Source organism: Protobothrops mucrosquamatus, unplaced genomic scaffold (assembly GCF_001527695.2).
Source record: "Protobothrops mucrosquamatus isolate PMUCROS unplaced genomic scaffold, P.Mucros_1.0 scaffold781, whole genome shotgun sequence".
Taxonomy (NCBI): Eukaryota; Metazoa; Chordata; class Lepidosauria; order Squamata; family Viperidae; genus Protobothrops; species Protobothrops mucrosquamatus.
Window position 1 is genome coordinate 103,595 of NW_015387049.1, and position 13,497 is coordinate 117,091.

Below are 13,497 nucleotides of genomic sequence, written 5' to 3' on the forward strand. Positions count from 1 at the left end.
CCTTTCGTTCTAGATGGTGGTGACAAAGATGCTAAAGATTTGGTACAGATGCGATTTGAACAGAGACTCCGGGATGGTGTAGAAGATGGGTCTGTCCTGGGTCAACGAATTGGGAACTTTGAAAAATATACCAAGGTGAGAACAGAAGTGGGAATATATTACTTGTCTAAAATAAAACAGAGCAGATACCGAAAAGCGTTCATTCAGTTGTTGAGGTAACAGTTTTGTTGCAGCTATTAACGAAATGTGCGGTTACAGCACAAGAGGCCAGGAGAATGACTGCTGTTGTGTAGCCCCTAATAAAGTTGATGCAGATAGTCCTCAACTTACAACCATTCATTTAGTGACGATTCAAAGTTACAATGGCAATGAAAAAAGTGACATATGACTGGGTTTCACACTTATGACCATTGCAGCATCCCCATGGTCACACAATCAAAATTTGGCTACCTAGCAACTGGCATGTGTTTATGACAGTTGCCCTGTCCTGTGGTCATCTGATTATCATTTGTAGCCTTCCCAAGCTGGCTTCCAACAAGCAAACTCAATGGGAGAAGCCAGGTTTGCTTAATGACCATATTGTTGACTTAATTGCAATGATTTGCTTAACAACTGTGGCCAAAAGGTCATAAAATGGGGCAAAACTGCCTTGCTTAGCAATGGAAATTTTGGGCTCAGTTGTGGTCGTAAAGTTGAGAACTGCCTGTGTGCTTCTGATAATGATTACACTGTTTCTTTAAAAACCCGATTCCTCTCTTTATTCTGGCATCAGTGCTTTGTTGCTTTAGAACTGATTTTCCTTCTGTGCCAGGGCTTTGGCCGAAAAGTGATGGAAAGACAGGGCTGGACCGAAGGTCTTGGCTTGGGAAGCAGCAGCTCGGGAATGGCTGAAGCCTTAGACAATGAGGGCCGGAATCCCCGATGCAAAAGAGGTTTGGGGTAAGTGATGAGGGTCTCTTTCAAAATAAGTGCAACTAAGGGTTTCCACATAAAGATCCAGCTCTGCACGTGTGAATGGGCTGGTGGTCTCAGGTCTCTGGAGTTTGCTGAAAATACGAAAAACACATGAAACAGTCTGGCATTCTGGAGAAATCTTCTAGCACTTACAGTCTTGCTGTCTGAGTATGATGCAAAATGCAGATCAAAATATCTGGGAGGTAGTTTTCTTGCACTAAAGGCTGTTTATAAGAATAAACTGACATAAGCCTTCAGTTCCATGCTAATTTTAAAATAAGAGAAAGTTGCATTATGTACACAACTAGTTTCACTGCAGCTTTCTCTACATTCTCATGCATTGGAACATCCTAAAAATAGAAGTATTTTTTTTAACAAGGGATAGGAATAATAATATTCCCATGTGTTAGGGCAGGGGTCTTCAAACTTGGCCTGGCTGAGGAATTCTGGGAGTTGAAGTCCACAAGTCATAAAAGGACCAAGTTTGAAGACTCCTGTGTAGGGAAAAACTTTTTAAATATAGAATAATTTCAGTAAATATTATAATTACAACAGTGAAAGCTAATACAAACTAAAAGATGAATAAAAAGTTGACGTACAAAACCCTGGATGGCTTCTCCAATTGGATCCCAACAATGTGGAATAACTCGCCTTATGATAACTAGACAGGCCAGCACATTGCAGGTTTTCTGGAAGATTGTTAGTTCCAAAGTGTTCTGCAGGACTTTTGATGGATGACTGTCCCTTTGGTTATAATTGTCCATGTGATTCAGATATATATTTGGTATGTGCTGTTAGGATCAAAGTATTTATACTGTGAATGTTTTATTGTTGGCTTATTTTTCCTTTTGTGGATGTTTTAACTGTTGGCACCAAAGATGCTTTAATATTTGGAATTGCTACCGGTATTTCCATGGACCTTTTAATCACTCTTGTAGTGGTTGTAAATGGAATTTGTATGAGTCATTAAATGCAACATATAGAATATTTTTCGTTCCCAAAAATACCTAACTGAAACCTACAACAAATGTTATCCCTGTTTTTTCATATCAATTTCTGCAAATATTTACACACTAAACGTATATAAATGCTAATACGCAAAAACCTCTGTGCCAGATTTCAGAACAACGGCCCTACAGAATATTCATGAGGATCACAAAAGGATTGCATCAATTGTATTATTTTTTATTTGCTAGATTTGGGGAGAAAATTTTCTCCAATGTACTTTTTACAATATTGTTCAGAGCAGAGCTGAAGGCAACTGATACTCTTTGCTTTGTCTCTGAAGACCAACTCATTCTCTGCTCTTCTTTAGGTATCATGGTGAGAAACTCCAGACTTTCATCAAACCCAAGAATCCACGTAGGGACAGCTACGCTCTCATTTCTACCATCTATGATGACCCTCATCCTGTGGACTCAGAAGATCAGCTTCTTCGGCGTCAGCTGCCAATCAGTATGAAGTACCGGCAAGAGGTGTCTTTTGTCCAAGCCAGGCACGGCATGCAGGAGAATTCCAGTTCTGCATGAAGGACTGGCCAAGAAGGAAGGACTTTCCGATTGTGTCAGCTTTTCCAATGGACAATTTTTTTCATATAATTTTATTACTGTACATTAGCAGACAAAAGAGGTATAGCAAAGCCAGAGCAGGTTTTAATTATTTATATTAAAAGAAAAATACCCGATACTGCTTCTTGATACTTTACTATAAAATTAATTGAAAGGTAATTGGTGATCCCACCTCTGCAGATCTACAGTTCACATAACTCTACTCTGTAATAGGTCTACATGAAATCTTGCATTTTCATTCTTGACTTAAGGTGTGTCCTGCATACGTCTTTTATGCAATGAAGGGTATTTGGCCTAGTATATGGTGTAATTGAAGAGCAGTGATTATACTCTGACTAAAAGAGGAGTAAACTTGACCAACACGATTGAACTCTAGTGTCAACTCTGCAACAAACTGAAAAGAAGCCATTTTCACTTCGTTTTCGGTTGACACAGTTATACATTAACAACAATGTTAATGTAAAATTTTGAAAGACACAACAAAAAAGTAAAACGAATTGGTATAGGTGGTTTCTATGTTTTTACTTAGAATCACTGCTCTTATAGTCTGTCCCTCTAGCCCAGGAGTGGGCAGTTAATTTTCCCACATGGTCACATGAGAAACTGGGATGTTGTGGAGGACCAAACCAGTAGGGCTTTGAAGATGCATAGGCATGCACCTATGCACATACATAGATTGGGGGGGAAATGTTGCCTTCAAAATAAAAGCAATACAATTGTATTGGATCCATGGCACATGCTTATTTACATTTGATTTGTAATTTCCGATTGACCTCCCATGGGTGGGACAGGGACAGACAAAGATGTGGCTGAGGAGCCATAAAATGTCCAGGTCTTCTCTAGCCAATACTTCAGTTTACATGCAGCGCCATTTCCAAAGACTGACTGGTTTACAGTTAATTACATAATATTAAAGCATTAAAAAAGCCAGCAATCTAATCACAAACAAAACTAATGGGAAATGATTGCTATAATTACAATATAATTGCTTAGCCCAGTGTTTTTCAATCTTGGTGACTTTAAAATAGGTGGACTTCAACTCCCAGGATTCTCCAGCCAAGTGTTCCGCCTATCTTAAAGTCACCACGGTTGAGAAACACTGTTTTAACCGTTATTGCTGTGGCAAACTAGCAGCAAAGCTCTTCCTTTTGTGACTTGCAAATAGAATATCTTCAAGTTGTCATTGTTTTCATTATTGTATTCGTTCTAAAGCAGTGGTTCTCAACCTGTGGGTCGGGACCCCATTTGGGGTCGATCGACCATTTCATGGGGGTCACCAAGCAAGGCTGTCCGCCATTTTTTTGTCTGCCATTTTTTTCCCCTTTTCCAGCGGGTGCCTTACCTCCCTTGGGCTGGGCCAGCTGGTGGTCGGCCTGCTCCGTCTCTGCCGCTTGCCAGCTACGCCTCGGCCGGCGCAGGGGGCGGAACCACGCATGCGCGGTGCTCCCGGGCAGGGAAAGTCCTCGACTTACGACCGGTTGGGTAGTCCTCGACTTACGACCGGTTTAGTCCTCGACTTACGACCAGTTTAGTCCTCGCCTTACGACCGGTTGGGGTCGCGGCATTAAAAAGGTTGAGAACCACTGTTCTAAAGGAGAATGTTGACATGAGGGGTCCCTGGTGCTCTCTGAGCCTGATTGTTTTCTTGAAGACGTTTCATTAGCCAAATAGGTAACACTAATTAGACTAGGTTAGCACTAGCGCTGATGATGTTACCTAGTTTGGGTAATGAAACGTCTACAAGAAAACAGCCACGCTCAGAGAACCCCCAAGGACCCCTGTATTCCTTCTTTCTGCTCATTGCTATTCCTCTTGGCCACCCCTAGAGGGAGCCTAGCGAATGAAAAAAAAGAACTACAGCCTCCATTCCTTGGCCCTGTCTCAGCACTTCCCATCCTGCAGGTGGCGCCCGTCGTTCGCTTACAATGACTGCATTACGATACGCCTTCTCTTTCCAAGCCTGGTTAGACGCCACTTACCATAGAGACAGCCCGAGATAGAGCGCCAGCCTGCTATTCCTCGGCCAATCCCAGCTTCCGCGGTTGTACCGTAGAAGTAAGAGAGTATAGAGAAACGCTCTTTCATGCGTGATCATCTCTCGGGGTAATGATCGGAAGCGGCCGGTAGAAGGAACCAATAGCAGAATCCCAGGTGAATCCTATGGGACTTTAGGATACGCGGATCCAAAACGGTCGTTTTGCTGATGGAGGGTGACTTTCGGAGGCAACCCGGGATCCATTCCTAGCTCTATATCGGAGGGACCGGGAGGGCTTTTGCACCGTCCGCCGCCAACCCGCACGGCGTGGCGTTCCCCCGGTTGCAGCGAGCCCGGAGCGGCGCATTGAGCCGAAGGGTGGCCCAGAAGACGGGGGCAGAGAGGGGGCTGTGGCTCTTGCCTCGCCTGCCCATAGGAGCCCTTCCCAGCCCTCCTCTCCAATCCAGTCTTTTTGCAAAAGTTGCGTAATGTGGGAATGTAATACGGGTTTTATCAAACAAGTGTGTGTGTTGTACCCTAAGTGTGAATTGTTTTCTTTAATGTGAATAGCACAGGTATCAATAGTATGGACTCATCCCTGCCTACTGGTCTTATTCTTTCTGATGTCTACTTTTAGGAGAAAGAAACCTGCAGTATGTCAAAAACCGACAAGCAGCCATCACTAGCCTTCGGTCAGGTAGTGATTGGGCCGCCCGGCTCCGGAAAAACCACCTATTGTCATGGCATGCAGGAATTCCTGTCTGCAATTGGGCGCAAGGTTGCTGTGGTGAATCTGGACCCAGCAAATGAAGGGGTTCCGTTCCAGTGTGCTGTAGATATCTCTGAACTGATCACCTTGTCTGATGTGATGGAGAATTTGAAACTTGGCCCCAACGGTGGCTTAATCTACTGCATGGAGTACCTAGAGGCGAATTTTGACTGGCTACAGGAGAAACTGGACCAACTGAAAGGACATTACTTCTTATTTGATTGCCCCGGACAAGTGGAGCTCTGCACCCATCATAGTTCATTGAGAAACATCTTTGCTCAACTTGCTAAGTGGAATTTCAGGGTATGTTTGGTCCAGAGGAAGCGAGAGCATTTCTAAAGGCCAAACCTCAACCTGTCCCAAGTCACAGTGACTGTATTTGATAACAGCTGCCCTTTCAATTCCCAGTGACAAATCATGAAGCCGTTGTAAAATACGATGCATTTTATGTGTGTAATGTTTGGTAGAAATTGCATGAGCTTGAAAAGAAGATGTATTCAACTAGAGCTGATCTGGACCTTAAAAATCCAGACAACTGCTAGATAGCAGCAAAGAGAGAAAACTTAAGGCAGATTTGCTAGCCTGTATTTAACAGTCAGTCTCTATTGTACACCTGCAATGCAATGGATGTGTCTAATTTAATGTGTTAATTCGTGGTATCACCAGAGTCCAGGAATCTTGGGGTTCTACACCTCAGTTTCAAATTGAAAATCTTCCTTATGCTTTATTTACTTTCCACCTTACATCAAAATATTGTTAAAATACTACTAGAAACATCTATGGAGATTCTCAAGTCATCCAGGTCATAGTTATCTCAAAGATGCTTTTGTCACGAGGCAAGTGGACTTTGTTTTTTCTTTGAAGATGTTTCGTGTCTCACCCAAGAAGCAAAACGTCTTCAAAGAAAAAATAAAGTCCACTTGCCTTGTGAAAAAAGTATCTTTGGAATACTACTAGAAACTTAAATCTCTTTTAGAAGATGTAGTATAGAGTTTGTATCTATGGCTCACTACATTGCTAAAACTCAGTGTGAACAGTATAAGGGGAGTGCTTTTAGTTCAGGGTCATCTGAAGGACTACAACTTTCTATTCCCATTCCTGACAGAGCCTCGTTTTTTGTATATGTAACTGCATATATTAAATCAGGGTTTCTCAATCTTAGCAACTTTTAACATGTGTGGACTTCAACTGCCAGAAATCCTCAGCCAGCATGCTAATTTCTCTACCCTTTTGTTTGCCCTTCATAGCTGGCTGCTGTTCATCTGGTAGATTCTCATTACTGCACAGATCCTGGCAAATTCATCTCTGTTCTCTGCACTTCCCTCGCCACAATGCTGCACGTGGAGCTGCCCCACATCAACATCCTCTCCAAAATGGACCTCATCCAGCAGTATGGGAAGTTAGGTGAGAGCAGGCGATCCTTGGGGAACTGTGGGTCTGATTAAAGACATTACTAAGGACCCATTACACATCAGATCAGAAGATGTGTGTAATCCACCCTGGGTCAGTTGAGGGTAGCCATAGTTCACTTACAGTTGGGTGATTGCCGGAGAAGTTTATCCAAGGTCTTGTCAGTCAGAAGACTTCATAGATAAATTACTACTCTAGTCTAAGTCAAATCTTTATAGCAGAAGTATACTTGTTTTGAAAGAAGGGCTAACTATTCTCAGAGACTGCCTGGACAAGTCCCTGCAGTTTTCTTGGCAAGGTTTTTCAGAAGTGATTTGCTGTTGTCTCTTTCCTAGGGCTAAAAGAAAATTAATTGGCCCAAGATCATCTAGCTGGCTTTATACTCCCAGGTCAGGAACTAGTCTGATGCCTTAACCACTACACCAAACTGTCTCTCCCTCTTTTAATTGCAACAGTTCCATAATTGGGGCATTTCATATTCCAGAAAAAAGATTTTGCTATCAAATTTCTGTCCAATATGTACGTATTATAAGAAATTACAGACTATCTTGTTCCTTATTCTATGAATTGAAAAAAGTAAGACTCTACATTTAGGCATGAAAAACCAAATGTATAGGTATAGTATAAGGGGTACTTTGCTCAATAGTAGCAACTGTGAGAGGGATCTCAGAGTCCTAGTGGACAATCCCTTAAATATGAGCCAGCCGTGTGCTGCAGCTGTCAAAAAAGCCAACACAGTGCTGGGCTGCATTAACAGGGGGATAGAATCAAGATCACGTAAAGTGTTAATACCACTTTATAACATCTTGGTAAGGCCACACTTGGAATACTGCATCCAGTTTTGGTCACCACGATATAAAAAAGATGTTGAGACTCTAGAAAGAGTATAGAGAAGAGCAACAAAGATGATCAGGGGACTGGAGGCTAAAACATATAAGGAACGGTTGCTGGAATTGGGTATGTCTAGTTTAATGAAGAGAAGGATGAGGGGGGACATGATAGCAGCGTTCCAATATCTCAGGGGCTGCCCCAAAGAAGAGGGAGTCAAGCTATTCTCCAAAGCACCTGAAGGCAGGCAAGAAGCAATGGATGGAAACTAACCAAAGAGAGAACCAACCTTGAACTAAGGAGAAATTTCCTCACAGAACAATTAATCAGTGGAACAACTTGGCTCTATAAGTTGTGGGTGCTCCAACACAGTTTTTAAGAAGAGCCTGGACAACCATTTGTCTGAAATGGTATAGGGGTTTCTGCCTGAGCAGGGGGTTAGACTAGATGACCTCCAAGGTCTCTTCCAACTATTGTTGTTATTATGTGAAGATTTATTTCCCCTTTCATTTGCCTTACAGCATTTAATCTAGATTATTACACAGAAGTTCTTGATCTGTCCTACTTAGTGGATCACTTGGCTTCAGATCCGTTCTTCAAGAACTACCAACGGCTGAACAAGAAGCTGGTGGGAGTGATTGAAGACTACAGTCTGGTCTCTTTTGTTCCTCTCAATATCCAGGTAAGCAAGCCAAGGAGAGGAACAGATGAAGCTTTGGTAATACCCATCAATTTCCTTCCACTATTTTTACCTACACTTGAGCTGCAAATAACTGTGCTTGAGAGAGGTGTGACATACATTTGTTAGTGCAGAAGGAAACCAATGAGATTAAGAGGTAAAAAATAAACAAATCTAGATAACTAATTCTGAAACTGACCAGTTGTGAGGACAGTTTCTCACAACTGGTCAAAACAGAGCTAAAAAGGTCTGTGCCCAGTGGGTGTGCCTCTGACTAAATGCTGTTATGGAGCAGAATGTTTAAGGAATGGGGAATAGTTTGAGGTCAATAGAATGATAATATAAACTCCTGGGTGATTTTCTTTTGTTTATTCCAGCATTTGGTAACTATAACCTCATGGCAGTGTGATTTCAATTTGTCCTTCCTAAAGAAAACTTTCAGATCTGAATGTAAGAGACAGCTCAGAGGATTCATTTTATTAAAACTGTTGCTGGGACTTGCCTGCCATTAATCAGGCTAGCGAGAAACGGGATGAAATATGGCAGAGAAATCAGTTGGGGCATGACCTGTTTCTAATGGTTCCTTGTTTCAGGACAAAGAAAGCATGCGGTGTGTGATGCAAGCAGTGGACAAAGCCAACGGTTACTGTTTTGGGGACTCTGAACACAGAAATCTCAACGTCTTGATGTCTGCAGCAATGGGAGCTGATTTTCATTTTACATCGTATCCTTTTTGCTCTCTCTCGCCTTCCTCTTTCTTGGAAGCTGTGGATTACTTCTGTGCCTTAGGAAATGCAGAGGTTTGGGGAATCCTGCTTATTGTGTGATGTCATTTAAAGAGCATTTTAAACCAGTGGTAGCAATTGTCTTGTGTGCTGCACCTAGCCCTGCCCTCTCAAATTGCCTGATTACTTCTCATGCTTTTGCTCCATATAACAAATGATTCTTTTTTATTCCATCCACCATTTTGGGTAGTACACTGCAGTCGTTAAGTTAATAACCTGTTTGTTAAGTGAATCTGGCTTCCCTACTGAGTTTGCTTGTCAGGTCACAGGACACTGTGGCAACCGTCGATAAATGTGAGTCAGTTGCCAGGCATCTGAATTTTAGTCACATGAACCTGGAGATGCTGCAACGGTTGTAATTTCGAACGGTCACTAAATGAATTGTTGTAAATCGAGGACTACCTGTATATGCAGATGTCTGTCCTGCCAGTCAGCAGATACAGACAGACCAGCTTACCTTTCTTTAATGCCTTTGGGCTTCCTTTCTCCTTAACTCTCCCTCCATCAGCACCCTGGCAGTCCAGGAGAAGTATGTGCAGCCACAGGAGAAAACGGTGGAGCAGGAAACTTTAGACATGGAACATGCCAGTAATGGCAGCCACTGAAGGAGGGTGGATCAGCCTGCCCAAAATGGTCTCCCAGCAAGAACAGCAGGGATGTGCGTGCGTGCGTGCGTGCATGTGTGTGTGTGTGTTCTGTGGTACTCCCAGGCTTGGTGCAGGAGTGAGCAGGCCACCACTATTGGGTTCCTTCTAATTGTGGTGTAGTGAGGACCCAGATGTTTCTGATAAGAAACTTGTATAGTTGGCAAGGCGATATGATTTGGCACCTGCTAGTTAAGAGATGACTATTCATTGCTAACAAAGTTGTTGTCCTAGAACAGGGGTCTTCAAACTTGGCCCTTTTATGACTTTTGGACTTCAACTCCCAGCAATGTGTCTCCTTCAGAGCATTATCCTGCTTTATTTTGCTGAGAAGTGTTAAGAGTTCTCTCTGCTACCATTCCACAACTTGGTGCCTTCCAAATGCTTTGGAGGGGCCTCTTGACAATAATATGCCTTGGCCATCAGCTCAAAGGCCATTGATGGGGAAAGCTTCTCTGTCCTATCACAGATCACTTTCTTAAGAGTTTGGTGGTCTGTTCCCAACAAGGCCCTACCTTCTGGACGCTTTGAATTGTGATGCTGAGGGAAAACATGGAATCTGGATATTGTTGAGAAGAGAATCTTTTCAGGCTTTTTTGGTGCTGCCAAAGATTTTGGATTTTGGAGAGAGGAATGCTAAATAAAGAAGTTTTCGCACTTTCTTTTTCAAACTTTGGTGCATTTGTATGATATTTTATATAGACACAGGCTTGGAGCAGTGTGACTTCTCCCTCTGCAGTATATGGGGTAGAAGAGGAAAACAACATTTGCAGATGTTTTAAGACTACAATATAAAATATATAGCCAGACTGAATCAGGCCAAAAACATCAAATACCCATGGTTATTGCCATGTCTTCCAAGTTAGTGGAAACCTAGAAGTCGACAGGCTACTACTGGCAAAGTCAAGGCACTAACTTTCCAAGATAGTGCCATGTTAAGGCCATACTCATAGTCAGTGAGTTAAAGTCCACACATCAAAGTGGCCAAGTTCGAAAAACATTCATTTAAGAAGTCCGCATCGATATGGGTACAGTAACATCTTCCTGTAGTAGAGTTTGAAACTTTCACTCTGCTGGATTTGTATAATTAGTTTAAAACCTGAATTGGTGTCATCGTTAGACCCACTGATTTTATGCACAGATGTGAAGAAATACTTCTTTAATCCATCTCAAATCTTTCATTGCCATTGAACCTCCCTAGATTCTCATTTTACAAGAAAAAGAAAATACTTTAATTTGAATTACTTTCTTCCCATGAAGCGTACTTTGTGTATCACCATGTCTCTCCTCTTGCCATTTATTTCTAAATAAAATAGCTCTAAAGGATTTGTAACTCTTCTTGGTAGGGCACTTAACACTTACTACAGTATATCATTTTTTTTTAAGCTAACAATTTTTATTTAAGCACAAACTGGAAAATTATTCCACCTGTACACATATGAAGTGCCATCTAAGGAGATAGGTATGCTAATAGATGCGGAGAGGAAAATTTCAAATTTCAAGATCAAATAAAGTTATAAAAGAAAGAATGTAATAGAAACACTGTGCCTTTTAATAATGAAGCAAGCATTCTATCATTGCAGTAAAGATGCTTAAAGGATAGAACTGCATGTTGTAATTTGTACCAAATTGATAGAAGGAGAAACATCTTCTGGTGTTATGTCTTGTTTGTGCAACTTATGAAAATTGGTGCACAGCTCTTGGCATTTTATTATGAAAGGGAAATTAAATTGCTTACATTCTAGATAATAACTCTGCAGATATTTTTATGGTGGGTTTTTTTTAAAGATCCAAGCCAGCTGTTGGCTCACTGAGTTCCTTAATAGAATTCTTCCCTCCTTGCTTCATTATCTCTGTTGAAAGATGTTCAAAATAGCTGGTGAAGGTATCTAGAATCTCAGCCTTTGAGGTAGGGATCAGCAGCGCTGACTGAGGACCCCAATACCAGCTAAAGGTTATGGACCTATAGTCCAAGTCAATGGCCCATCGGGAAGATACACCATTTGGAAGATGAATGGATAATCACTAGGAAGAAACCTATTTGGCTGGCAAGAAAGCAAAACATTTCAGTAAGGATAGAAATGTCTCAGTGATGAGAGATATTTACCAGCTCAGCAATGCAAGGTGCATTTTATGACAAAGAGGTGACAAAGATTTTTTTGTATTTGCTCACAAGCAAAGGAAGATGCTCCATAAGGATAACTGATGTTTTTTCCTAGCGTTTACCTGCACACAGTGCATTTCTCCATCTTGAAAGGTATGGAGACCAAGCAGGAAAACAGATGAAATCAGATAAATCTATGATGAAATGCAATAAACTTATAGGCAATCATGACCAAGTTACACCTAGGTCAGGGGTAGGCAACCTAGCTATGCTGGCTCAGGAATTCTGGGAGTTGAAGTCCACGAGTCATAAATGAGCCAAGGTTGCCTACCCCTGACCTAGGTCTTAGATTTACAGGATAGCATTCCTCTGGTAAGAACTTTGCTCCTGCAGGTGTCCATCAAAAATAGCAAGAATATTCTAGCACATTCAACAACCTTTCTCAAATCTGGTTATACCTAGACAACCCCTCAGTGTACTAGGTTGGGAAGACTGGAGAATTATATATGTGGAAGAAGAAAGTTTTGTGTTTCACTGCAAAGAATGTGGGATGAATATTACTGAGCAAAGAAATAGATGAAATTACAATATGTTCTTTTGACACTAGGTCAATCCTAGTGTCCTTGCTTTGTGCTGCTAAAGAACATGGCTGTGATCCACTAAAATATTTGCTTTGCATTCTAACTTGAACAGTTTAGACGTTTTCTGCTGTGTCTGCTATGCTTCTGGGGGCTGCAGTGAGGACTCAGGATGATGGCTAAAATTGGCCATCAGGCAAGAGAAAGTAGACCCGATCGTTTTTTCCAGTTGCCACCATGAGGTGCTGCTGATACATCAGCAGGATAACCAAAAACAGTTCTTCTGCAGTATAGGTTCCTGTTAAGAGCTATTCCATTGGGCCCACAAGGGGTTGCTCTTAATGCAAGAAATAGGTAAGATGTTACTGGGTGTATTTTCTTTGACTGTGGACAAAGATGGCCTTAAGCTTGTTCCCACAGTCTCAGTGTTATTGGGAGTTATCCTGAATAGGGAGAGAGAGACAGAGAAAGAGAGATCTATAGACTGCTTACAAATTGCTTTTAAAAAACCTGAATTGCCTATTGGGATCAAAGTAAGAAGAAGTTGTCTCAGTGAGGGATTTTGCTTTTCTCAGCACTACCCAGGATTGATGTACTGGGTCTACGGCTGAACTGATCCTCTGGCAGGCCTGCTATGATATCTTGCAGTTTCTTAGCTCAGGGGTCTTCAAACTTGGCCCTTTTATGACTTGTGGACTTCAACTCCCAGAATTCCTCAGCTAGGCACGCTGGCTGAGGCATTCTGGGAGTTGAAGTCCACAAGTCATAAAAGGGCCAAGTTTGAAGACCCCTGCCTTAGACAGTGTGCTTATCCCAAAGCCAAAATGTTCCTTTAAGACAATCTAGGTTGCTGGCATGATTGTAAAAGTCTACCTAGTAGGTCATACTTAGCTGTGAATGGCTACTTGAATTCCTGAGACACCATTAGCACAGAGATGGGTCCCTAATCCTGGAGGATTAGATGCTACCTAGAAGGGACAGGAAAGTCAGTCCTTCAGCTCACCTTTCCCATCCAGGCTCCTTGTCTGCCACTTCCATTGGTGAGCTTTGCACCTTTCTCTCAGGTGACACATCTGTTTCCTTGCAAAGCACCTGGCTGGCTAGCAGGCAGGCCCGTCTCACAGCTGCAGCTCTGCCAGCCTCAGCAATTTCAGTGCAGCTTCAGCAGTGAGGTGGGGCAGGGCTGAGCCCTAGTAGGCCTGA

At 42.2% G+C, this 13,497-nt stretch overlaps 2 protein-coding genes across 3 annotated transcripts in view; both read left to right on the plus strand.

The window, feature by feature from the left end:
• The window catches only part of GPATCH3 (G-patch domain containing 3), an 8,724-nt gene extending 6,020 nt beyond the window's left edge, over positions 1-2,704 (plus strand). The window contains exons 6-8 of one of the 2 annotated variants that reach the window (XM_029284638.1): positions 14-135; positions 812-939; positions 2,270-2,704. In XM_029284638.1, the coding sequence (XP_029140471.1) occupies positions 14-135; positions 812-939; positions 2,270-2,483 (464 nt within the window). In that variant the 3' untranslated portion in view covers positions 2,484-2,704. The remainder of the gene's footprint in view (positions 1-13; positions 136-811; positions 940-2,269) is intronic. The other variant, XM_015818730.1, reaches the window with a different exon arrangement.
• Positions 2,705-4,661: 1,957 nt separating this feature from the next.
• Positions 4,662-9,635, plus strand: GPN2 (GPN-loop GTPase 2). Its single transcript, XM_015818719.1, has 6 exons — positions 4,662-4,673; positions 5,135-5,569; positions 6,514-6,670; positions 8,026-8,186; positions 8,777-8,907; positions 9,477-9,635. Exons 2-6 carry the CDS (start codon positions 5,153-5,155, stop codon positions 9,571-9,573), a joined length of 963 nt encoding a protein of 320 aa, XP_015674205.1. The 5' UTR covers positions 4,662-4,673; positions 5,135-5,152; the 3' UTR covers positions 9,574-9,635.
• The last annotated feature ends 3,862 nt before the right edge of the window (positions 9,636-13,497 follow it).

What these genes read in the sequence shown, in the direction of transcription:
- GPN2 (XM_015818719.1), top strand. Translation starts at nt 5,153, where the DNA reads ATGTCAAAAACCGACAAGCAGCCATCACTAGCCTTCGGTCAGGTAGTG. An exon ending in CCAGCAGTATGGGAAGTTAG is followed by an intron (nt 6,671 to 8,025) that starts GTGAGAGCAGGC and finishes TTTGCCTTACAG; the next exon opens with CATTTAATCTAGATTATTAC. An exon ending in TTGTTCCTCTCAATATCCAG is followed by an intron (nt 8,187 to 8,776) that starts GTAAGCAAGCCA and finishes TCCTTGTTTCAG; the next exon opens with GACAAAGAAAGCATGCGGTG.